General features: G+C 35.2%; 1 protein-coding gene across 3 annotated transcripts in view; it reads right to left on the bottom strand.

Annotated features, from left to right (window-relative positions):
• BMP2K (BMP2 inducible kinase) overlaps positions 1–27,714 on the bottom strand; it is a 133,199-nt gene that overhangs the window by 49,957 nt on the left and 55,528 nt on the right. For 2 of the 3 annotated variants that reach the window (XM_081227877.1, XM_081227878.1), the window contains exons 2-7: positions 25,679–25,797; positions 22,184–22,289; positions 18,537–18,679; positions 16,000–16,121; positions 13,782–13,863; positions 9,981–10,113 (exon numbers count right to left, since the gene is read on the bottom strand). In XM_081227877.1, coding sequence (XP_081084003.1) covers positions 9,981–10,113; positions 13,782–13,863; positions 16,000–16,121; positions 18,537–18,679; positions 22,184–22,289; positions 25,679–25,797 — 705 coding nt within the window. Of the gene's footprint in view, positions 1–9,980; positions 10,114–13,781; positions 13,864–15,999; positions 16,122–18,536; positions 18,680–20,225; positions 20,363–22,183; positions 22,290–25,678; positions 25,798–27,714 lie in introns of those variants that run through there. The other variant, XM_081227879.1, reaches the window with a different exon arrangement.

Below are 27,714 nucleotides of genomic sequence, written 5' to 3'. Positions count from 1 at the left end.
TACATCAAGTTGATTGTGCAGCTTTAATCCGCTGCTTCTGAGGCTGCTGGGAGAGGTTTCCCTTTCTCTTCTTTGTTCTCACAGCTCTCGGGTCTCAGCTTTGGATTTGGCCCCGCCTGTGCATGTAGGTCGCCAGAGGGCGTCTGTTCTTCGCTCAGACAGGACAGGGTTAAAGGAGCAGCCTCTTCGGGGACTCTGGCTCACTCAGGCTGGGCGGGAGGGAGGGGCACGGAGTGCGGGGCGAGCCTGCAGTGGCAGAGGTCGGCGTGACGTTGCACCAGCCCAAGGCGCGCCGTGCGTTCTCGCAGGGAAGCCGCCCCTGGATCCCGGGACCCCGGCAGTGGCGGGCTGCACAGGCTCCCGGAAGGGCGGTGTGGACAGTGACCTGCGCTCGCACACAGGCTTCTTGGCGGCGGCAGCAGCAGCCCCAGCGTCCCACGCCCGTCACTGGGCTCCGCGCTTTCAGTCGTGACTCACGCCCGTCTGTGGAGCCCCTTTAAGCAGCGCTCTTAATCCCCTCTCCTCGCGCACCAGGAAACCAAGAGGGTAGAAAAGGTCTCTTGCCTCTTCGGCAGCTCCAGAGTTTTCCCGGACTCCCTGCCGGCTAGCTGTGGCACATTAGCCCCCTTCAGGCTGAGTTCTCACCGCCAGCCCCAGTCCTCTCCCTGCGCTCTGACCGAAGCCCTAGCCTCAGCTTCCAGCGCCGCCTGCTCCGGCGGGCGAGCAGACAAGCCTCTCGGGCTGGTGAGTGCCACTCGGCACCGATCCTCTGTGCGGGAATCTCTCCGCTTTGCCCTACCCAGGTATGTGGGGAGTTTTTTGCCTTTTGGGAGGTCTGGGGTCTTCTGCCAGCGTTCAGTAGGTGTTCTGTAGGAGTTGTTCCACGTGTAGCTGTATTTCTGGTGTATCCGTGGGGAGGAAGGTGATCTCCGCGTCTTACTCTTCCGCTATCTTACCCGGAAGTCCTATATTTTATCTTGATACCAACAGATATTACATGTTTTAAAAGTAACAACAGTACATGATATGGGGATAAATTTAAACAGACTTTTACCAATGTGGGTAGAACTGATAACGTTTTATAAGCAAACAAAAGGACCTCTAACTCCCCTGGCTCATGTTTCCATGGGGGAATACATCTTCTGGAGGCACTTTGGTTTGTCGAACTGTACTGATACCATTTATGTGACATAAAATCAGCCTAAAAGGTCATGACTAGCATTTATTTTAGTAAAGTAGAATAGAATTAAGAGTGCATTACTGTAAGTATAAGCAATGTTTCAAGAAACTTGTTTTATGTGTATGTATATATAAAATGTATTTTTTACCATGGATCACTGTTAAGCAGTTTGATAAACCACTGTGCTGGTGACCTCTCTCTATTAGTATAATACATTCCTCTCCAAGGGAAAGACAGTGATTTGTCTAATTGAGACTAGAAAAAAAGAAATAAGCACCCACACGTGTCCATCTCTGTTGCTCTTTCTTTCAACAGTTTATTCTCAGGACATGTACGTTCTCTACAGAACCATGTTTTGCAAGTGGCCTACTTCTGTGGAAGAATTCCATGGTTTTCCAACATTGTCTATGACTCTGTGAGAGTATATCTGGGGGTTGTATATGCATTAATAGGCCCATTTGGCTTTGGAGTCCATTCTGCAATCTGCTTTGTCATTTTATCTAATGAGATTCTGTGCCCCATCTCTAATTTGGTTCTAAATTCAAAGTATGAAGAGCCTGAAACCCACAGTAGAACATGATTACATTTTTATCTCTGAATATTTTTATATTGAAGCTTATCAGCCATTTAAAAAGAAAAAGAAAAAATCTCAATAAGGCTTGTTAAAGCACTTAATAATGTAATTTTCCAAACTCTCCAAAAGAATGGATTGCAAAATGTACTCCTAGATTACTGAATGATGTAATCTGGAGTGCAGAGGTATCAATTCTAATCCAGCTAAACACTGGAGCATATCTACCAAAAATAACAATTTCAATTTTTAAGTAGTTGATCCAAAGCCATTTTCTCTCACAATAATTAAACCTCAAGTCTAGTGTTTTATTAACTCCTACTTCATGACAATAAAACCGTATCATCTATAGAAATATGCTCCCGAGGAGAAGGAGTGGATTAAGGAATACATGTGTCTAATTCATCCAAAAGTGAATCAAGTAATTAAGTTTTTTTAAAAAGGCAGAGAAGCTAGAATACACCCTTGTTTACCCAACTTAATATGATCATGTGAGTCAGCACAAGACCATTCCCAGTAACCTTGATTCTACTGTAAATATAAAATCGACCTTTAAAAAGTAAGCCATATAGAAATGGAAGGATATTTCTCTGCTCCTCTTACTTGTGTGACTCTTTCTATTGACACAAATATCACTAATTCAACCTAAGAACACAAAACAGTCTCAGCATTGAAGGTAGTATATGACTAAACCACCACAGTATTTCCAACTGATGTATCAGACTATCTGATAAAAATCACTTGCCCAAGGCAGCTGAATTAATTATGCTTATTCTAATTTTGCAAAGGAAAGTACACCATCCATGCATATTCCAGCAAAAAGAGCAGCTAAAGGAGCAGTGGCTGCTGCAGCATAGCAGTGGCCACTGCAGCATAGCAGTGGCCAAGTTAACCTACGGTTACATCAAGGACGCACACAAAAATTAAATGAAGTAGTTTCAATTCAAGTTACATAAAATGATGGATCCATACCGGGTCCTAAGTAGAAGTTAAACCAGCATCTCTAATCTAACAGCTCAACAAATTTAATAGGAAAATACTTTGGACAGAGGTCTCAAAAGAATGTTCCTGCTTAAAATTTGTTAACATTTTTTCCTTCCACAAAGACACTTTTTCTCTCCCATAGACTTCCAGCTATTACACTTATAGTAATTTACCTGAAAAGAGAAATACCCACTCTAATTTTGCAATCATAAATACTTCAAGCATTAACTTGTTATTTTTGTCTGTTGACCTATGGAAAGTATTATAGAAACTTACATGTCAGGCAAAGATGTTCTATAAACCTTATTCCATGGACTGTTGAAATGAAACCAAATTTAGCAGCTAATAATAAATGTGTTCAATCATAATGTAAAGACTAATGGCACTATAAATATGCCAGGATAGTATATTTGGGATAGCCCTGGTAGCTGTTCCTAGAAGTTATTGATCACAGCCCTCTCTTTACATCTCCCCAAATGGTAACCCAGAGCCAATGACTGAAAACCTTCAAGGAAACCCTATCTTAATCTCTGATTTTTTTTCAAAGGTACATTAAAATGTCTGAGATTTTTTTCAACAAAAAAATATATAGGAAGACAGTGGATGAAGAGCATAAATGAAGCAAGATTGGCCATGAGTTGATAATCACTGAAGCTGGGTGGCAGGTACATGATAAACCCATTGCATTGTTCTGCCTATATTTGTATGTATTTTTTAACTTCCATAATAAATTTTAAGTGTATCTAAATAAGCAAGTTCCTGGTTTCCCACAGAAAACAGGTATTAAAATAAATTTATTTATTATCAAAACAACAAGAAATAGCAAGTGTTGGTAGAATGTGGAAAAAAGGGAACCCTTGTGCAATGCTGGTAGGAATGTAAATTGGTACAGCTACTGCGGTAAACAGTACGGAGGTCTTTCAAAAAGTTGAAAATAGAGTACCATATAATCCATCAATTCTCCTTCTGAGTATGTATCTGAAGGAAACAAAAACACTAACTCAAAAAGATATCTGCTCCCCCATGTTCACTGCAGCATTATTTACAAAAGCCAAGATATGGAAGCAACCTAAGTATCCATCAATGGATGAATGGATAAAGAAAATGAGAGGCATACACACACACACACACACACACACACACACAACCATGGAACATTACTCAGTCATTAAAAAAAGAGAAGGAAATCTTGCCATCTGCAACAACATGAATGAACGTGAGGGCATTATGCTAAGTGAAATTGGCCAGACAGACAACAAATACCATATGATCTCACTTAAAAAAACAAAAAACAAAAAAGACAGATACAGAGAACAGACTGGTTCATTATACATCATATATCATCATTTCACTGCACAAAGTTAAGAGATAAGAAAATTAATCTTAGTAGTTACATTTAACAGGATATTCTGGAATATATGATAAATTATGGTAAACCTTTGATATCCAACCTTAACCTGAAAAACCAAGTTTGGCTTCAAAGCATCCAAAGGAATCTCTGCAGGGAAAGTGCATCCTACTTAGTATCTGACAGCAGATGCCCTGACCCTCACCCAGAAAATCAAAAATTAGGTTAGCTCAGGAAGAATTATAATGACATCAGTAGTAGTGGTAGTGGGAGCTATAGTAGTAATAATGATAGTAGTATTAAAGGCCATCTCTTTCTGAGCACTCACACATTCTAAGAAGCACTTCTCATAATTCATTTAATTTTCACAATAACCTTAAGAGGTAGGTAATTTAATATGCTCATTTTAGAAATCAAACTGAAATAAATGGAGCTGCCCCGTATTCTGTACCAAATAAGTGACAGAGCAGATGCAAGCCTAGGCCATTTGGCTCCGGAGGCCAAACTGCTCTTAATCTCCACAATGTACTTCCTTAACCACCATAACAGAAGCTAAAAGAAAGGTGAAGCAACCAGCCTTCTGTTCACTCATCAGAACTATTCGGTAATCCTGTTAGTTATGCTTCTCATTCTCCTCTAAATATTCTCTAAGTTCTTTTCAACTCTTAGATCCAAAAATGGAAAGTGCTTCTCTCCTCATTGCCCCACCCAATCCATCTCCATTACTTGTCTACTGGAAAAGTTAACAGAAGCTAAGAAGGAAAATTCTAAATAATTGCTACTTTTAAGAAGTAAAGTCTGCAGAAAGTTAATAAACTGAGCTTTGTGGACAGTAGTTAATATAATTAACAATTATTATCATTAATATATTAAATATTATTATATAAATAATAATAACTACCCTTGACCAAACTGGTGATAATCAAAAGTATATTCAAATACTTATATAACCACAAACCATACAGTTTTAACAAAGATTAAGCATGGCTATTTCATTTTCAAAAATCTTGAATCATATAAGATAGATGTAAACAGCATTAGTAAATCTATTCATACTAAGAAGATATATTTTTTAAATGCTTTATCTTATAAATAAATGTGGGGCAACTACATTGTATGAATAGACAGTTGGCAATAAAAAGCTTCACTTTCAAAAACTATGAGCACAGCTAGGTAGTTTCTGGTTTCTGAAGGTAGAATTTACTTGAAAGCAATGTAAATCATCAATTAGTTTATTATAAAAGCAGACAGAGAAACCTAAATAGGATGGTGAGAAACAAGCAAGCTCACATGCGAAAAATGTAAAAAATAAAATTGCAAAGAATCTAAATGTTTTCTAAAAACCATTGCATTATAGATAAGTATGTTCGGGTTTTAAAAAATCTCTACTTTGTTATTAAGCTTTTACTACTCAAGACAATATTTAAAAAGTAAAGTCCACAAAAGCCCTTTGACAGGAGATAAAATACCAACATTTACTTGGGTGCTTTTATTTTATTCAACCTTGTTTTTTTTTATTTCTGCCTAGCTCTGAGAAATCAGTTCAAAGACATTAATACATGGCCAAATTTATACTAACATTGATAAAAACTAAAATCTGTACATTTATTGAAAAATAAAGCAAGCATATGATGCCCAGTAAAGCATCAATGAACTAGAGTCCAATTAGATCCTAAAATTATCTGCAGTGTTTAGCTTTTCTACCTTCCTACTATACACAAACACACATACCCATATGCACATACATAGAGAAGGAAAACAAACAAACCTAACACAAGAAAATAAGATCTCAAATAGAAAGAAGTCTCACATGTGAAACAGAATCCCATCCCATGCCTACAGGCTGTAGGAGCTGTAGCTGGTATGTGATTTATCAGTCTACTCAAATGAGAACCTAATCCTAGGTTGCAGAGTTAGTGTACTGGAGCCTGTGTCTGAAGTTTAAGCCGGACTTATAAACCTGAGATATAAACTGGCTGTGGCAAGAGGGAAGACTGGAAATGACTGGATCTCTTAGAATCTACATTGTGTTGCATTCTGAATCAAATGTTGAAAATCTCTCATTTATAGCTGTGCAAATAAACCAGAAATTTCTTGTTGTAACTATCAAAAAAAAATAATAAGATCTCATCACTATAAGCAAATTAAATCATGAATCAGGGTATGTATATACTGTCCAGCCTCTCATACAGTTTTGTCCAATGAGAATACTGAGTTGCTAAGACACTGCAAGATCCTCAATAAAATCCTCAGTCCAGTTGTGATTAAAGCATTATACTTAACAACAAAACAGTGCCACAGATACGATGATTTACAACAAGGGCTTCAATAAAAGGTTAAACTTCAATTAGCCAGAACACTCAACTGCCAAAGTAAATTCCTCAATCTATTTTTTGAGCATTCCATGCTTTTGATGCCCTAATTTTTGGACAATGAAGGAAGAAAGCAACTGGATAAGACAGAGCAGCTTATGGGTATGAAGTTTATTCAAATATACTCTAAAGTATGTTTGCTCTCTAAAAAAAATTCACATTCTGCCAAATGGCAGGCTAAAAATAACAGGGCTAATGAGGAAAAGAGAGCTGGGACAAACCACTGAAAAAAAAACTATACAGCTCTGTCACCAGAACACTGACAAAAACATTAATTGATATCTGGGAAGGTAACTTGGGCTGACCAGGCAGGTAGCTTAATTTGGCTGAAGGCTGCCACGAGGACATAAAAACACGTCAAAATAAGACTAGGAGGTTCTCAACCAATAAGATAAAAGTGCAGTTCCGAGCCAGCGTGGGTGCTAGTCAGGAGGCCATCCGTTGGTAGAGAGTCACACAAAAGCTGAGAGGTAGACCTCTCTGAGAAGAAAACCTCAGGTACAAGCATTCATATTAATGTTCTCCAGTTGGAGTGGAAAGTCTACAAGCTGGCAGTGCAGCAGCCAAGCTCAGGGCGACTTCCTTCCCCTACAAGTTATAACGCCAGCTCCCCCACCGCTGCCCTGCCTCCCCTCGCCTAGGAAAAGCATTCCACGTGAAGCAATGTAATTTTTGTGTTCAACTGACATAATTCTCTAATTTCCAACGTGTATGAGCAAATCCACATTAAAGAAACAAAAAGATCATGCTTTAAGTAAGTTTGCAAAGTAAAGCTAGATATCCTTTTAGGCTCCATTTTCTTTTTTCTTTTTATCTTTCTCAGGATAACATTGTGTGATAGTTCAGGGCTGTGATTTTAATCCATAGTGTAACTATATAGTTAGTCATTTTGGAATACAGTAAGTTCCTATCAGCAAACAAACATGCTATAAAATCTCCCATCTAAACAAACTCCTTTGGCACCACATCCTCCTATAGGAAAGAGTTGTGCATACTTACTGACTCGACTCTGAACTTTATATTCTCTTTTGAACTCATTCCACTTAGACTTTGGTCCCCAGCACTTCATTGAAACAGTTCTTAAGAGTCACTGATGACTTCTCTGTTGTTGATCCAGTGGTCAGCTTTCAGTCCTCGTTTTACTTGACCTACTGTTAGTATTTGAAGTAGTTGTTCTTAAAGCCTGGTTTCACTTAGTTTTGGGGATACCACTCTCTTTAGGTTTTCTTCCTCTCTTTCTGCTACTTCTGAGTGTCCTTTGTTGGTTCCTCCCAATATTGGAGTAACTCAGGGTTTGTATTTTAAACTTTTGTTTATATACGTGCACTTAAGGTGACCTCTTCCTGTCTCATGGTTTTAAATACTATCTAAATTAAGACCTAAATTTATATCAACCACAACTTCTTTCCTGAACTCCAGAGGCATATATCTGATAGTCTGTTTAATATCTCCACCTTAGTATATAATGGTCACCTTGAGCTTAATATGTCCACAACTAAACTGATTTTCCTTCCAAAACTGACTCGTCCCACATGTATTTCCCAATCACGGTAAAGGCGCCTCCATTCTTCTGCTCACTCAGGTCATAAACCTTGGAGTCATCCTTGCCTCTCTTCCTCTTTCACCCTCCCAGCCAATCCACTAGCAAATCATGATGACTATATCTTGTAAATATAATCAGAATTAGACAACATCTTGCCCCCATCACTGCTACCATCCTGGTGGAAGACAAATCCATCTCACTCTTGTTTTCATAAAAATAATGTTACTCTTCTACCCAAAGAGCTCAGTGGCCCCCCATCACATAATTAAAGCCATGGTCCTTTTGATGGCCTACTAGACCCTACACCCTTCCTGCTGCCTGTTGTTGTAATTAAAGTTTCATTGGAACATGGCCACACTCATTCATTTACATATTGTCTGTGACTGCTTTCAGTAAAACAGCAGAGTTGAGTCATTGTAAGAGAGACTCTATGGTCTGCAAACTTAGCTATTTACTGTCTGGCCTTCTACAGAAAAAGTTTGCTGACCCTTGCTCTAGAATGTAAGGTTCTTTTTTTTTTTTAATACAACTTTATTGGAGTATAATTGCTTTACAATGGTGTGTTAGTTTCTGCTTTATAACAAAGTGAATCAGTTGTACATATACATATGTTCCCATATCTCTTCCCTCTTGCGTCTCCCTCCCTCCCACCCTCCCTATCCTCCATTTTCTTTTGATTATTTTTCTTCTGGAGTGTTTGCCCTTTTCTTTTTGAGTTACATGAGTTAGCCAATTGTCAAATGTGTAACATAAATTACAAACGTTAGCCAATTGTCAAGTGTGTAATAAATATTTTTTCCAGTTTATCATTTGACTTTATATTTGGGTTCATGGTTTGGGGGAACTTTTAATGGTTTAAATTTATATGTCAATGGATTCATCTTTTCTATTTCCTGAGATTAAAAGCCTAGTTTACACATTACCTACTCCAGTGTTATACAAATAAATTCAGACCTATTTTCTTCAAGTACATTTATGTTTTATTTTTTACATTTAAGTCTTTAATTTATCTGAAATTTTAGCATAATGTTTGAAGTAGAGATCCAGTCTGATTTTTCATCCACAAGTGGATAATAAAGTTTTGTATTTCCATCTGTTTTTCCCCACTGAGTTGAAGTGGATAATAAAGTTTTGTATTTCCATCTGTTTTTCCCCACTGAGTTGAACTGCTATCTTTATTATACAAAACCTCAAATATATTTACATTGACCCTCTTTTCTACTGCACTGATCTCAGTGGCTGGAGGCTATGACAGAGGATGTTTAAAATGGAAAAAACAGAGTAGAAATGCTAGAAACACTTTAATTGAAACAGTGCAGAGCAGTGCTGTTTAAATACTGCAGCTTCCTAACATATTTTATATCTGATGATCCTCCTCCTCCCCCAAATCATCTTTTTAAGAAATTGTACCATGTGCATATATAAAATATTAAATTACAGTACCTGTCAAAAAGGAAGAAAAAATTCTTAAAAGAGGCTGTAATGAAAACTGAGGTATTCTTTTGGAATCAAAGGCCCACAGGATTACTCCTTCTGACATACACTTAGGTTGCTTTCTAATTTTATAATCAATAAGGAGTATTAAAAATAGTGGCCAAATAAACTACTATTTAAGATTCACAATACTGTGATCTAAAGAAGCAACAGGTCTGGATATTTGGATTTCAAAAGTTCAAAGACTGAATAATTAAATGTTACGCTGTAAGTTTTTCCAGAAATTCCAGTTTCCTTAATTACATAATCTCTATGTTCTATAAAACCTTATCTAGAGCTTAAAAATATCCATGTACTAATCATTAATTAATCTGCTTTCATTCCTATAGAAGTCTTATAAACACCTTTTTAAATTTATTTCTTGACTATAGTTTCATAAAATTATAATACATGAAATTAAAAGACTAGGTTTAGGTAAAGGAATGGAAACAGCAGGCCCTAAGTACTGTTATCTTACAATTTTTTAAATAAATTTTCCAAGTACTTACTTATTAAACAATGTATGTTATGAGAGTAACGGGAATTGTCTGGGATGGTGAAGCTGCCATCACAGATAGCAACCTGACTCTCACCAAAAGGAAGAGTGAAGAAACAAAGTTTATACAGCAAACATCCCAGGGCCTGTAAAACAAAGAAGCATGAATATCATCAGAGCTCAAGTATCAACTTAACCACAAGACAAAAAAAAAGTAGCCACAAACCAAAAACTAAATATGTTATTTAAAAAAATAAAAGCCTAATGTTTCTATACTGGATCAATCTTTTCACAAATTACAACTTAAACAAATTAATGTACTTAATTTTTAAAAAGGCATTTAACTGTATCATTACCACATTTTTCTATCACATCTGTGGCTAGCTGGCTGAATTAATGTTATCATGGAACTCTAGATCATGAATGATATAACTAAAATTATAAGTGGCTGGTTCCCTTCGGGAGAAAAATTATACTTTTATTTCTTTCACAAGGAAAATATATATTTAGTACATAACTAGCATATAACAACCAACGATGTAAGCACAAGGCTCCTCCGAGCAGAATTTTTTTTTAATTCATTATAATATCTATTTTAAAATTCCAAGTACGAGTTAACCAGCACAGTTAAACTTAGCAGACAACCATCAATACTGATTATTCCCTGATTTTCACTGATTTCATTGAGCACGTCATTATTTCATAATATATTATTCACTGAGCATATAATATAAAAATTAGTTCTCTACTTCTATATATAATCCTACAATTTTAATTCTATATTACACTAGTCATAGTTGTACCTGGGTAATCTATATAAAATTCAAAAAGGAAGGGCTCTGTCTGCTTCACTTGCATGGATTCATAGACATCATAGCACCAATAAATCTACTTGCTGACAATGAAGACAAAACACCCTAAAACACAAATTGCATCTGGAAAAGTAGCACAGGAAATTTTTAGCTACAATGCCAACAGCTCAAACCTGAGACACAGTAATAAAATGTGATTTTCTGCTCAAGAAATCATTATGCTATCACAGGTAGTGTCACCTATAAGCCTTATGAGTGTAAGGGGTGATTCTAATTCTAAGTTGATTATATAAAATTATCCAGTAGTAACTATACAATTACATCAGCAATAACTGAAATTTGGCCTATCTAAAAATTAGCAAATCAGCTTTCCTTTGTTGGATTTTCTCCACACAGCAACTTAGCAAACCCAATTAACAAATACACTAGCTTTATAACTACTATGAAGATCACATATACAGAAATACCTTTCTGAGTTCAACAATATTAACTTACAACACATTATTTTCAATACTATAACAGTCTTCCAATGAAAAAAGTTTAAATACTCTAGAAATTTCAATATATTAGTTCAAAAACATTACTAGATTATTTACCATATGACTAACAAAAGTATTAAGATTCTGAATAGAAATAACCAGTTCAATGTGGCTTTAAAAAAATTTACAATGCTTTTTTTCTATAAGGAAGATATTTTCAGCTTTTATGCAACAGATTGAGCGTAAGCCTTCCTTAAAAGCACTAAAAAATATATTATTAATGGTGTAATATCTGCATTAAATTACACATTTCTTCTGCCCAAATGATAGTTAGGCAAACAAGATCTGCATTTTAGCCAGTTTTATCTTGTCAATCAAACCTTTAGTAATGTATCTTTTGTTGTGGGAGTTCCCAGATAACAATTTTAGATAGCAATGCCAGTGTACTTAAAAAACATAAATCTAAAATACTCTTGGCTTTACAGAGTGTGAGCACAGTGAGGTGGCCTAATTTTTTTTCACACCAAAGGCATTTCCCTCTATCCATTTGATACAATGAGAACTGTTGAAGAAACAGGAGGGAACGAATGACCTTATTTTGAAGGCTGAGTATCACCGTCTTTAATTTTCCTCATTAAAAGGTAACATGAAGCATCTGTCACTGAATTTCCTACTGGTCAATAAAATCAGCATCCTAGTTCTCAGGATAAAAATAACCTACAATGAAAACTTCAAAACAAAAAATTTTTTTTCCAAAATATATATGCTAAATGAATACTTTAACCTCAATATCATAACCCTCTGAATCAGCAATATTTTTTTTCTGGATATTCTTGAATTCACACCTAAAATGTTGTAGCATTTCATCTGAGCTAAGACAAGCATTAAAATGGCATCATGGAAATTAAAACTCTGTCAAGCATATAAACACAGATTCTGTTTTCTGATTACTTTTCTGGCTTCTTTTTTATCTTTGAGTATCTATTTGTCATCCCACAGCTATACCAAGTTATCCATTATAGAAATACTGTCCCATATACTAATCTGTAAATGGTATAAATTTTAAACTTATCACTGACAATTTAGTATGCTGCCTGGCATGCATTCGAAGCCTGGTGAAAAATGAAAACAACAAAAAAAGATTCCCTCCTTTTTGTTAAGATATTGGGTTGCAAACGCGTTCTTAGAGACTTTTTTTTTTTTAATCAACCCTTGATGACTTCAAAACAGCAGTCAAGCTATAATGTCTGTTGTCTCCTCTGCTGTTGAAATACGCTTTTAGGTAATGTGGATTTCAACATCAGTCACAAAATTAGGCCAGAAAAGACTTCCACAATCACCTCCTCTAATAAATACTTTCATTTTATAAATTAAGATCCAGCTGAATTTGCTTTCTACATTATACTGCAAGCCATTTACTATAAACCATTTAATGAGTCAAATGTTAATGCTGAGAAGAGCAATGGAATTTGAGTCACACAAGCTGGTGATCTGTAAGCAGTATCAAATTACCTAAATCAAACCTATTCATGGTTTGATTAAATTATGTATATGGTTAAAAATTCAACTACCACGAGATTTAAGAACCATCGGTGAGAGAGTGTATATTATGTAGACAAAGGAAAACCAATCATAGATACTCTTTTTTTTATTATCTTGCAAGAATATTTAGTATCCCAACCCCTATAAGAGAAGGCCAGGAGAGGGGCACCAAGAAGATACTCATTTGGGTTCACACGTTACACTCGACTACTTTCTAAACATTATGTTTTAAAACAAAATAAATATGACTTTTCTTGGAAATTCTAGAACTACTTCCAAAGGAGTATTTTTCCTCCATCCCTAACATAGCCACCAGTGGTAGATACGGCTAAATACCTGTTAAATTTAAATGAGTTCACATCTAAAATTGAGTTTCCTGCTAGTTTATTAAATATAGCCCAATCATATTTTACTTCTGAAATAAGTTCTAAAGAAGTGTGGGCACTCTAACATAAAGTTCAACTCTATATAAACATGATATATCTCAATAATTCAATCCAGATATAGATGCTAAATGATAAAGAACCTCAATATATACAGGTTAGTCAATGATATGTTTATAATTTTTTAAAAGTTCTACTCATGTTAGTTTCCACTAAAAAGATCCTAAAGTACTCCAGAAAATTATCAACAATATTATGTAAGAATTATGTCTAGCTTTTCCATACTGTGATCAACCAAAATTGCACTCAAATCAAAAAAAAAAAAAAAAATGTTAACAATCATATATAATTTAAATTCTAAAAAATACTGTGGTAAAAAGTTACATTATATGGAAATCCTTTATTTGCCTTTCTATACCTAAGCTTTCCATCTCAGGATCAAGAAGATAATATGTGCTAATATTTTTCTTCTGAAGAAGAAGCTTTACTGTCCACCACTCTCTGCTACTTATTAGGAAATACCTTGCGGAGGACAGGGGGAAAATAATCAGATTTTGTTAATTTGGTTAGTGAAAATGTCAGCCTTTCTTGGCCTTACCCAGATATCAGCCTTGGTGGTGATAGGTTTCCCTCCATAAAGGTTGATCATTTCAGGGGCTCTGTATGACAGAGTTGTATACCTGGCAGTAAATAAGTAAAATGGAGTGGAGATATAAAAAAAAAGACAGATACTACATTGTTTCTACATAAAATACTACGAAAAACTTTTAGGTTCGATAACATTATAAGGAAATAATACTATTTTAAAAGCTCATTAAAAGTCCATCAAGGATTAAACAATACAAAGCATCTATACACATTTTTATTCAACAAGTGCAATTGCATCTATAATGATAAAAACAATTTTTAATAGAAAAATTTTACATAAAAGTGACGTATGGGAAACGTAGTTTTCCTTGAATTTCTTATATGAAATAATACAATTTGACTATGAAAATGTCCTTATCAAAATATTTTTGTCTATTAATTTAAAAGTAAAGCTTCCACCCTCTCAAAAAATTAATTTCTATGTTTATTAAGCAGCTTGTTTCTATGGACTCTAACATAATTCCTTGCACATGGTAGTAAATCTCCTTTAGGTTTGTTTTTATAATTGTTGTTTTAAAAGTAATCTCGTTGCCATAATTAACTATTATTAATTACACTAATTAAGTACAGTTCTAAAACTGACTGCCAGAATAAGCAATTTGGAATTAAGATACTGTGAATAAATATTTACCAGTATAAAAACTCCAAATCCATTATGAACAGAATAAAGTAGTACTCAATAGTGCAGAAATTATTAGAGTATCAAAGGAATTCCTATATTATGATAAATTTAAGATTCATTTTCAGTGTTTATATGTTTTATTTTACATGAAGTATCTTAAAGCTCAATATTCTACCATCTTACTTTTTCCAAATTACCCTGACTGGGTGATACATTCTGATGATACTACTACAGAGGTGATCTAAGAAACCAGAATATAAACTACATGAGGACGGGACTTTTTTTTTTTTTATTCACTGCTATACTGTAGCACCAACAACAGTGTCCACTACATTGTAGGCCCTGAATAATTAATTACCTGTTAACTGAATAAATGGTTAGATCATTAACTCCTCAACTGAGCCACAAAGCACAAGAACCCATGAGCTTATTACATTCATCAATAGTGTACAATTCTGCTGAATCTTAACTATACTTCAGATCTTAACAGCAAGAAATGAAACTTCCAGCAAGTCAAAGATGCTTGAGCAGAATTCTGCAGCTGTCATTATACATCACAACCCAATCTTTTTAAATTATATGTATATACATATATCCACAAGAAGCTAATTCAATAATTCATTGTTCTGTTTCTTCAGGACATTTATATGTTTACTAAGGAGTTTTTTATGGAATCTAACATAATCATCATAGGCTGTTTCCTGAGTAGAAATATGTAAGTCTAGAAAACCATAGTTTTATACAAATGGTCCAGAGTAAGATCAGCTCTACTTGAGCTATCTCAAAATATATGTTGCAGTTCAAACGAAAGCTCCTAGGCAGCCTTAAACAATTGAGAATTTGTAAGGAAGTGAAGAAAAGCTACTTTAAAAAGGCAGCTACTTAGAAATTTCTATTCTGACAGATCTTTCTGCATTCTGTATCATTTTATTAAGATAACCTAAGATTTACAAGCAGTACTATTTTCTAAAACTAGAAAACAGAAAAGTCAGGGAAAGGTCCTTATAATAGTACTCTAGCAACCATGGAAAGTACAAGATTAAGAAAACATAAGGCAGATACGAGTTACATTTCTACCAGAAAGTTTTCCAATACAATATTATAACGTAACAAGTTTTCCACACAGTTTTCAATGCATTACTAGGTCAATCTTGTTAACATTAAATATGAGGTAAAAGTTTAATGTTTTCAAATAATTTAATTTTTTCCTAACAAGCATACATCCTCAGTATCGATAAAAACAAAGATGTTTAACTGAATTCAACAATAACTTCAAACTCCCTTTAATGACTCCACTAATTACTATAGCTTACTTAACAAATTTCTTGATAAATTTGTTTACAATGCAGATGAAAATTTTGTTTCCATTGTAAAATGTATTTCCTATTGAACCAGATGAGACATAAACTAATCAATGTCTATGGCACAGAAATATCTTAAAGAAATCTATTAATGGAACACCTAAAATTTATATTAGCAAAGCTGGTCACAGACTCAAGTTAACTAAAATTCCCATGAGACAAAGCACAATAAAGATAACACTTACTTTTTAATTTCTTCTTCTACTATATTAACTCCATCTTTCTGAGGATTAAGAAATTTATTTGTGGCACTGCCAAAGTCACAAAGTACATAGTTTCCACCATCATTCAACAAAATATTTTCCACCTTCAGAAAAGAAAAGCAATTAATAGTATTTTCAAGGTGAAAATTATATTTTTATAACAATGTTTTTACACAAACACTGATATATATGGGGGGGGGGGGTGAGAGAGAGAGGATACCTCAAATTGTGAGAAAGGACAAATGATTCAGAACAAAAATATACTTTACTTTATCTACTGCTTCTCTCACTAAGAACAGAGAAGTGTTTCTCCCATCCCAGGATGATTTTTGCAAGGGCCAAGGAACCCTAAGTCCTCTCAAAAACTGCTTCTATGGAAGAGAAGAACTAGTAGCAGTCAGAGTCTATTCTATACCTCCATTTTTCTCCTTTTCTGACACTTAGCTTACCTATAGAAAGGTAACAAAAATCATTACAATTCTACCTCTGATTGACTCCTACTTCCATTTTTATCTAAAATACTACACTGAAAAACACAGATCTGACTTTATGCCTTAACTTAGAGATCAGAGTCGTAGTAACTTAAATAAAATTATGCGCACAGTTTCTACAACAGGAGAATGTGGGTTCACAGCCCAGCTCTGCTACTTATTAGCATATGTACCCTTGGACAACTTGCTTAACCACTCTTGTGCTTTAGTCTCCTTATCTAAAAAATGGGGAAAATAATAATATCTATTACAGGGGATTGTTTTAAAAACTGAAAGAATTAAAACATGTAAAGGGCTTAGAACAGTGACTGAAATAAGGTAAGCATGCAATAAATGATACTATTATTAACATTTTTACACAATATTTTTTATTTTTATGATACAGTTTTAAATGAGTAATTCAATTTCTCTCCACTCTACCAAAATACTCACCTTACAGTTTCTTTACAATTTTTCTTCTATATTTCATTTTACTCTACTTTTTAAAATACTCAATACTTGCACAAAGTATTTATATAAGAAATCTACTTTAAAAAAAAAGAAACTTACTTAAAACAAACACAGGATTGCATAAATTTACACATGTAAAAAGAACTAAGTATATGAAATATGGTCTATATAAAATTATGCAGTTCGATGTCATTTTTGTTTTAAAATCAAGAAGGCTCAGCTGAAAACATCAACTTTACATTTAAAAAGTTAATGAGCTATAACAGTACAAAAAAATCATACCGAATTATTGGGGAAAATGTAAAAGCTGCATATTCAAGAGAACCGAAATGAACTATACTGGTTATCGAAATAAAGGGACAGATGTCTGTAGTCAAGTATTTCAATCTTGTCTTGACTTGTATCCTTTCAGCACAGGTTTCCCTAGATGATGCTTTCATGGTTAACAACCTATATTCTAAGTGACATCTTCTATTCTCTTGTATCGTAAGAGCATTTTATTATCACTTTTCATAAATTTTGTATAGTAAGTCAGAATTGGGATTCATTCATTCATTAAATATTTATTGAGACCCTGCTATGTGCCAGGCACTGTTCTAAATGTTTGGATACATCAGTACAAAAGAGGAAAATCCCTGCCCACAGGAAGCTTACAGTGTAGTGGGAGAGGACAGAAAATAACCAATAGACATAATACATAAGCAAATTTTATAGTATCTGAGAAAGTAACAAGTGATAATAAAAGGCAGAACAAGTAGAGTATGGGAAGGTTAGGTTGTAATTATAAATAAGGTGGTGCAAGGACAGGACTCACTGAGAAAGTGAATCTGAGCAGATTTGAAGTGGGGGAAAGATTAGCCATGGGATATCTGGGCATAAAGCATTTCAGGAAGAGGAATTTTTGTAATCTTAGTGTTTGTAGGTATCAAAGAGGACACCTATGCTTCTAAACAATATGTGTAATGATAGCTCAAGCAACATGATGCCAGGAATGTTCAATCCCCTTTGGGCACTTTTTCCAATTTAACAAGTGGGTACCATATACAAGAGGTCAGATTCCATGAAAATGTCAGACAAAGTGACCTTAGAGTGACAATCATCACCAAATTATAGTAAATTATCTAAAACTACAGTAAATTATAAATAAATGAGTAAAGAGACCCATTTATGGTCACCTCCAATATCTCTGGAAAACACCCTGATGCTTAAAATGAATTATAAGAAATAGGAGGAGTGCTGAACTGGGAAGAATAGTGTAGAGGGATATCCAACCTGTGTCAGTGATGTTCATATTTTTGTTCATATGAAACCTTTTAAAGAAGCCTGCTCTGTAAAACAGAAGCAAAGTAGGGAGCACAAAATCCACCTCTTCGGTCGTGCTAGCAACCCTCAGGGTCATGAAAAGCACAATTTCAATTCTATAGTCAGTCTTTATATGGCCTCAGGAAATGTAGCTGGGGACAGAGAGACCAATCTCAGTGCTAGTAATAAACACTGGTTTATATGAAGACAGTCCAAGAACATTTTTAACTCCAAAGTTTAAAAGGCATTAATCCATAAGTAGACTAAAGTTCATACCTTCAGATCCCGGTGAATTATTGGAGTCTTACACTGATGCAACCTTGCAACAGCTTCACAGGTATCACAGAATATCTGTAACACTTCTGGTTCTGTAAAACCTGTCTGCAGCTTCTTATTCATCTGATTCACTACCTGCCCAGCTAACCAAAAAAGTAATTTTGAGAAGACATATTTTTAATAAATGAAGACTACCACAAACAAAGAGATTAAGAAATGTCTATGGTCTCAGGTAATGGGGAATTGGCTTTTTTTTATAATTTTCATGTAAGGATGCTTATTATACCATATTGTGTTGATTCAATGACATACATTTTTTTTCTCATTTTACATCTCTGAAGTGAGAACATCTTAAAATAAGTGACGTTCTGCTAATGCTATTGGCCATATTTTAACATCTCCAAATTCAGAGTGTACCTTGTAATTGATGGCATCACAGATTTGAAGAAACGGTTATTCAACACTGTGCTAGTTTTAGGGGTAAACAGTGGTGAACAAAGATAAAGTCTCTATTATCATGGAATTTATAGTCTAAAGGCACTCACACAAGTATTTATCATAATTACATACAATAAGGATAATATGAGAAAAACCCAAATTTAAATTAGTGAAGGAGGATGGGGAGAAGAGAATGCCAGAGAAGGCCTAAGGAAGTGATTATTTATATGTTGAGACTGAAGGTTAATCAGGAATTAACCTGGCAGAGATCTGGGAGAACACACTAGTGATAGCAAGTGACATATACAAAGGCCTCTAGTTTGGGAAAAAGCTTAATGATTTTGAATAACTTAAAGAGAACCACTGTGGGTGTGGTCTAGAAAGCAGAGAAGAGAGTAAAGTCAGATGATACTGACAAGACAAACAAATCAAGATTTTATCTTGAGATTTTTATCTTGAGAACCAAGGAAACTTCCTGATCTGACCTTTTAGAAAATCTCCTTGATTGGGGGATGGAGGAATCACAAGAGTGGAAAAAGAGAGATGGGTTAAGGGGCTAATGCTCTAAACCAGGTTAAGAGATAGCAGGCAGAGTAACTTAACTAAAATCAAATAGCCACAACAATGAGCCCCGAGAGGATTATTAAATATTACAATGTACTACAATAATTGATAATCTAATAATGACAATTCTTAATTACTAAGAGAAAGTTTACTATCATTATATTTTAAGAATGCAAGTAAATACATGATTCATTCACATCATTCTAACAGAAATCAAGTTTGGAAATTTAAAAAGGCAAGCTTATGTTAACTTGAAACTTTCCTGTAACAAGTTTGAATAAATGAATGTCTGCTACTGTGTAATCTGTAAGAAGGTGTATACACACCTGTTCCTTCTATTATTACTGTCTAAACAGCATTCTCATATATTTTCTGAAATAGGTGTTTTTTCTTAGAACTTTAAAGCAGGGGGGAAAAAAACATTTATTTTGCCTATTAATCCTCAACTTTCAGAAAACTCAGGTCCATTTGGCTGTAATTTGTTCAAAGTGTCTCATGTAAGATTGAGGCACCTGACTAGGCAGCAATTTCCACCATCCTCTTATTTGTCAGATGCCCTGACTCATTTTATCCAAAAATTAAACAGTAAGAAAAGTGTTTTATTGGTGTTCATTCACATTCTTGAAATATCTTTTCACAGCTAAAGAAATCATAACCTTGAACTCATTCTATCTTTTCCACACTTACAATGTTGTAATGAGTAGAATAAATTTTAATCAAAAGTCAATCTTCTTTCTTCCCTTCAGAGATCTTTGGGCTAGAAGGCTTGAATCACAAAATCCAGTCCCCCAAAAAAGCTTAAAAGCTCTATTGAGCTGCATTTCAAATGTAGAAACAAACAAAATTTCATTATTCAAAATCAAAGTCTTCTGAAAATTAAAGTAAAATTATTCTAATGAAAAATTTAAAAATCAGATTCAGAAAGGAAACAATGTATACTGAAGGTCTTTTAAAATAAGGTGCATGTAACTCCCAAATCTTTACATATTTTTCCAGTTATCATCTCCTAAACAAGAACTTTTATACTCCGCCCGATTTCATTATTAAAATTTAAAAAGTCAACATTTTTCTAGCCTCAACAATCTTCATCTCTCTGAGATTACACTTACACTTAATTTAAAATGCTATACCGGGCTTCCCTGGTGGCGCAGTGGTTGAGAGTCCGTCCGCCTGTCGATGCAGGGGACATGGGTTTGTGCCCTAGTCCAGGAGGATCCCGCATGCCGCGGAGCGGCTGGGCCCGTGAGCCAGGGCCGCTGAGCCTGCGCGTCCGGAGCCTGTACTCCACGACGGGAGAGGCCACGGCGGTGACGAGGCCCGTGTACCGCAAAAAAAAAAAAAAAAAGCTATACCATCCCATTTAAATTTTGATATGACTTTTTTTAACAAGATACTTAATTTTATCTGCAGTAGACTGCACCATTGGCTCCCAAATACTCACTTGCCTAAAAACTGAAGCTCATGTAGTTCCCCTTTTAAAATGTCTTCTGGATGACAAACTCATCCAGGGTTATGATTATGCTCAATTCAATTATTTTTAAGAAGTTACAGATAGCCAAGGGCTATTAGTCAACTCTCATCCAGCTAAGAATTGGCACCTTAATTGCTAGAATTCAGGAAAGTAGGGTAAAGAAAATAAGTATCATCTCCTTAAAGAGAGATCACAATGCTTTACAGTAGAGAAGATGAGATACAAATAAGGAAAAACAATCAAGAAAATATCTAATTTTTTACGTTATATATGGAAATAAGTTACAAACATATCACAATAGATATTACAATACTGATTCATTACATTTTCCTCTGTCCTTCCCCCTTCTTATAAGACTGGAGTAAATGAGACCACATTTTCTCCATTATCATCACCAACCTCCTTCTCCTCCAACCTTCAGGAAGTGACAAGAGTTCCTGGTACCATAATTAACAATCATAACTGTCTTAAGAGAATTTATATATAAACCAGGGCTCCCTAGAATCCAAACTGTCAGATACAGTCTGATGGGGGAGGGGGGAAAGCAAGTTCGCAGGAAATGGATTAATTGTCCCCATTACACCCATTAAAGTAAAAAAAAAAAAAAAAAATTTCAGGGACTAAAAATTATTATTATAATTCTTAAGGCATACTATACAAGTAAATATTTCTTTGAAAACACGACATTATAAGCAAATAAAATGTGGTTTTCTATCTTCTGATGTTTTCAAAAGACCACGTAATATAAGTTTATAAAAATTATAGATCAAAATGCATCCTTGAAATTTATTATATTTAATACATTCAAAGATAACATGGTAGCATGCTGGAAAAAAATCTTGCAACACTAATATGGACACAGTATGCTCTTCTTGGTTGGATTATAAAAGAAATGTATAGGGATCAGGAAAGGTTCTTTACTTTTTAGATTTTCTGTTTAAAACCCAACAGCATTTTTCTAATTGTCCATTAACATATGCTCATATCATCATTGCATCAACTATGAGTAGGTTTTAAATACTTTTTAACAGCATTCCTTATTTAGACAAATAATTAAAGCTGAGATTGCAATGAATGCCGAGAATTAGATGACAGCTGCCCTGGGAGAAACCAAGACACCTACTAATTATGGGCACATTTTTTTAGCATAAAACAACCACAGAAAAATACTTACCTCGACAATATTCCATTAAGATAAGCACTTCCCATACATTATCACTAACTGAATTAACAGTACAGTCCAAATAACCCACGATATTTTTGTGACCAGACAGCTCTTTCTGTAAAAAATAAACAAAATTTTAAAAACCGGCAAACATATATTTTAAAGGTCTATCATTAACAATGATTTGAAGTCTAAATTGATAGATTTAAAGAATTTCAAAAAGTAAGATTTAAGTGTAAGTATGGAATCCGACACATTTCAAAAAGGTTTCTACAGTTTCAATGGAAAGTTTATTTATATGTGACTGCCATTTCCTAACAAGCAAATAGTTAATGAATACTTATTTTAAATTCAATGGGGAAGAAAGAGATGGTTCATTCAAAAGTAACAGTTTCCAGGGCTTCCCTGGTGTCACAGTTGTTAAGAATCTGCCTGCCAATGCAGGGGACACGGGTTCGAGCTCTGATCCAAGAAGATCCCACACACCGCAGAGCAACTAAGCCCGTGTGCCACAACTACTGAGCCTGATCTCTAGAGCCCGTGAGCCACAACTACTGAGCCCAAGTGCCATAACTACTGAAGCCCACATGCCTAGAGCCCGTGCTCCACACAAGAGAAGCAGCCACAATGAGAAGCCTGCGCACTGCAACGAAGAGTAGCCCCTGCTCTCCACAACTAGAGAAAAGCCTGCACACAGTAACAAAGACCCAACGCAGCCAAAAATAAATTAAAAAAAAAAAAAAAAAGTTTCCAAAAGTGAGTGTACGAGATAGTCCTTTGGGGCTCAAGAATAAAATATCAGAACTTTTACTTATTTTTATCTTAAAAAGATAAAGAAATTAAGCTCTAATATTTATGAACTAACGATTACACTCTCGTTTGTTTGTTTTGTCTGCAACATATTGCAATTTATGTCCACCTAGTCAAGTGAATTTATGAATGTATGTACTTTTAACTAAATAACCTAAAAAACTAAACAAGTAGCTAAAAAGGATTTTTGTAAAGAAACCATAAAGATAACACAATATTACAAGTACAAGAAAATAAGAAGAAAATGGGAAATCTGACACTTTTGCTCCTAGTACAAGACAATCATCAACATTTATAAGGTTAAAAATCATAATGATCTAAATAAGGTCTGTCTGTAAATTAAAAACTCTTATCAAGAATACTGTTTAAAATAATTTACATCCACTATCATTAAAATAAACCTAGTTTTAAGTGTGTAATATAATTTGAGATATTAGCTAACGGCAGCTGAACATGTAAATAATTCATAAATAAACATAAATAGTGAAGGATTAGTCTTCGAAAAACAGTTCAGAAGACAACTGCTCACCTCCCCAAAATATCTTATTTAAAAGTATAGGATCTGAGTTTTGCTGAGGTTGACGATGACTATATTTTATATATCTCAAAATTATACAAAATCTATTGAAAGGAAGAATTACAGTACAATACCATATCTGGGCTCAAGTCAGAAAACTTAGTCTAAGATTCCCTATTATCTTGGAGTAAATCTTTTCACCTTTTTGACTAATAGCCTTACCTGAAAAAAAAGCAAGTCTCAAACCTAATCAACTCTAGTCTAGCTAAGGAATAGGGACAATAAAAGCAGAATTCTGATAAGTCATACTGTATATATGTGCCTATCTTCAAACAAAAAGGATCAAAATATGTGTGTTGATAAAGATGTTGATACAAAATAAGAAAATCTCCCTCTTAGCAGTTGGGGAGGCTTGACAGTAACAAGTGTTTACAAGGAAGTGGAAAAACTAGAAACCTCCTAACAGTGCTGGTGTGAACAGAAAATGGTTCAACTGCTGTGGAATTAATGGTTCCTTAAAAAGTTAAATGTGGAATTACCATATGACCCAGCAATTCCACTCTTAGATACATACCCAAAAGAACTGAAAATAAACAATACATATGTACACATATTCATAGCAACACTACTCACAATAGCCAAAAGGTAGAAATAGCCCAAATGTCTATCCATGTTTTTTTTAAAAAGTCCATCAATAGATGAACACATAAACAAATTTTGATACATATATAGTATATATAATGGAATATTATTCACTCATAAAAAGGAATGAAGTGCTGGATGAACCTTAAAAATATGGTAAGTGAAAGAAGCCAGACACAAAAGGTCATATATTGCTTGATTCCATGTATATGAAATATCCAGAATAGGTAAATCCATCGAGACATAATATAGATGGGTGGTTGCCAAAGCCTGGAACAAGAGTGGAATGGGGAGCAACTGCTTCATGGGCAGGGGTTTCCTTTTGGAGTGATGAAAAGGTTTTAAAACAAGGTAGAGGCAGTCTGTGCACAATACTGTGAATGTACTAAAACCCACTGAATTGTTCTTTTTAAAATGTGAATTATAAAATGTGTAGTGTGTGAATTTCACCTCAATAAAACAAAAATGTTAAATATATATATTAGCACTTGATAAACAGTGGATGAGGAGGAGGAAGAGGAAGAGAACAAAAGAAGAGAGGAAGAGAGGAGGAGGAGGAGAACAAGAATAAGAAACCATCCAGGGGCTTCCCTGGTGGCGCAGTGGTAGACAGTCCGCCTGCCGATGCAGGGGACACGGGTTCGTGCCCCGGTCCAGGAAGGTCCCACATACCGCGGAGCGGCTGGGCCCGTGAGCCGTGGTCGCTGAGCCTGCGCGTCCGGAGCCTGTGCTCCGCAACAGGAGAGGCCACAACAGTGAGAGGCCTGCTTACCACGAAAAAAAAAAAAAAGAAACCATCCAGAGCACTGACAATAGGCAACTCTAGAAAAAAAGGAAATTTTTATTCTGTAATTTTCTCAAAATGTTTAATCTAGTTAACTGAGTAACTGAAATTTTCTTTAATGGTGTATTAAAATATTTTTCACTTCTCCTAATATTAAAGAAGAATTTTTTCCTTGCTGAAGCATACCTTACCAGTACTACAGAGTTCACACACACACACAAATCAACTTTACAGCATGATTTTAAAAATGAAAAGCAAAACTAACTGTTGTCTGTGAATACTAACACATATAAGTGAATGTATTAAATACCCAGGGGAAGCATAAGCACCAAATTCAGGATAGGGGTTTCCTTTTGGATGAGGATAACAGTATAAGGATAGCGTTACAGAGGAAGACACAGAAGGCTTCAACTGTATCTGTAAGCCTTTAATTCTTAAGTTGGGTAGGGGGTAAACTGGTGTTCACTAATTTTCTAAATTCTTCTATTCTCAAAAGATTCCATAATTTAAATTTATTTTAAAAAGGAAAAAAGAAAGCAGAGAAGCTTGCCTGTTGAACTACAATAGGGAAGGGAGGAAAGGTAGGAGTTGTTTGTATTTAGCCCTAAGTATGGCTATAAAGAGTACACTTCAAAGGTTATCTAGATGTGCCCAAGCCAATAAGCAGCTTGCCTAAAGGCTGGTTAATGTTATGTGAAAAACTGAAAGAAAATACACCAAATTTTTCAAATGGAATTACTCTTTCACTTACCATAATTGTAATTTCCCTTTTACAAATGTTGAGGTCTGTCGCGTTATTGACATACATTCGCTTCAATGCATAGCGGAGTCCACCATGAGTCCGCACCAGGAAAACTGTGGAGAATCCACCTAGAAGAACAAGAATCGATTAAATAAGAAGAATTTGAAGCTCCTGCCAAAATTATGTAATGGCACTGAGGAGCTTAATCTCACAGGGAAATAAACTGATTGTACACAAGACAAAAATAAGAACAGTAAACAACTAACACATTGTACTAAATTAACAGCCAAATCATTGGTTTCCTATGCCAATCATGAAGTAGCACATCAGGATAACATGCTTCTCAAGTTAAAATATACAAATAACATTTGAGTGGGAATATTTCTTATATAGGACGTGGAAAATGTTACAACTTAACTATATCACTATAGTTTGGCAAATACTAGTGATTGCCTACCCATCAGCCTCTCCGTCTTAGTGATGACAAAACACTGATGTCATTTAATATGAGACATCAACGGGATCAGATGGGTGGGTCCCTCTTAAAGTTCCAGGGGATCAACCAACACTGTTCTAAGGCAATAATGGGAATCTCGTTTCCTCTTGTCAGCAACTGATTTAGGACTGAATATGTCACCAATTTTGGCTATATGGGACATAAGGAAAAGTATGCTGAGGGTTGCAGAAAAGATTTTCCAGAAAAAACAAAACAAAACAAAAAAAAAGATTTCTATGATGAGGCTCTGCTCTTCCTTCTGGCTTTTGGATTTTGTTGTATAAGAATATAATCTTTAGACCTATGGCAACCATATGTGGTCATGATGGAAAAAAGAATCAGAGAGAAAATGACCCAAAACACTGAATCACTTTGGCAACTGAATTACACAAGCCTTCCAGACCTCTCATGTGAGACTGTAAATGTCCTCATTATTTATGCCACAGTCTGTTAACTGTACCCGAGAAAGCATCATATCTGAAACACATAGTCAGGTATTCTAAAGGACAATTACTTCTGTCACATACAAACAAAGATTTCCACCTTAAGTTTTTAAAACTTATTTTGGCATAGGATATTTTGCAGCTCAACTATAATTTTAAAACAAAAAAAATTACTGATAGCCTCATTCACCAGAGGGAAGACAGCAGAAGCAAGAAAAACAGAAGCAGGAAGAACTACAGAAGAAGACAGCAGAAGCAAGAAGAACTACGATCCTGCAGCCTGTGGAACAACAACCACCATCACAAAGAGGTAGACAAGATGAAAAGGCAGAGGGCTATGTACCAGATGAAGGAACAAGATAAAACCCCAGAAAAACAACTAAATGAAGTGGAGATAGGCAACCTTCCAGGAAAAGAATTCACAATAATGATAGTGAAGATGATGCAGGACCCCAGAAAAAGGATGGAGGCAAAAGTCAAGAAGATGGCAAGAAATGTTTCAAAAAGATCTACAAGAATTAAAGAACAAACAAACAGAGATGAACAATACAATAATTGAAATGAAAAATACACTAGAAGGAATCAATAGCAGAATAACTGAGGCAGAAGAATGGGTAAGTGACCTGGAAGACAGAATGTGGAATTCACTCTGCAGACCAGAATAAAGAAAAAAGAATGAAAAGAAATGAAGACAGCCTAAGAGACCTCTGGGACAACATTAAATGCAACAACATTCACATTACAGGGGCCGCAGAAGGAGAAGAGAGAGAGAAAGGACCCGAGAAAATATCTGAAAAGATTATACTTGAAAACTTCCCTAACATGGGAAAGGAAATAGCCACCCAAGTCCAGGAAGCACAGAGAGTCCCATACAGGATAAACCGAAGGAGAAACACACCGAGACACATAGTAAACAAATTGGCAAAAATTAAAGACAAAGAAAAATTATTGAAAGCAGCAAGGGAAAAATGACAAATAACATACAAGGGAACTCCCATAAGGTAAACAGCTGAGTTCTCAGCAGAAACTCTACAAGCCAGAAGGGAGTGGCATGATATACTTAAAGTGATGAAAGGGAAGAACCTACAACCAAGATTACTCTATCC

This window comes from Mesoplodon bidens (genome assembly GCF_964165515.1).
Source record: "Mesoplodon bidens genome assembly, chromosome: 1".
NCBI lineage: Eukaryota > Metazoa > Chordata > Mammalia > Artiodactyla > Ziphiidae > Mesoplodon > Mesoplodon bidens.
The sequence above is the reverse complement of the archived record's forward strand: the minus strand, read 5'-3'. Positions and strand labels throughout refer to the sequence as shown.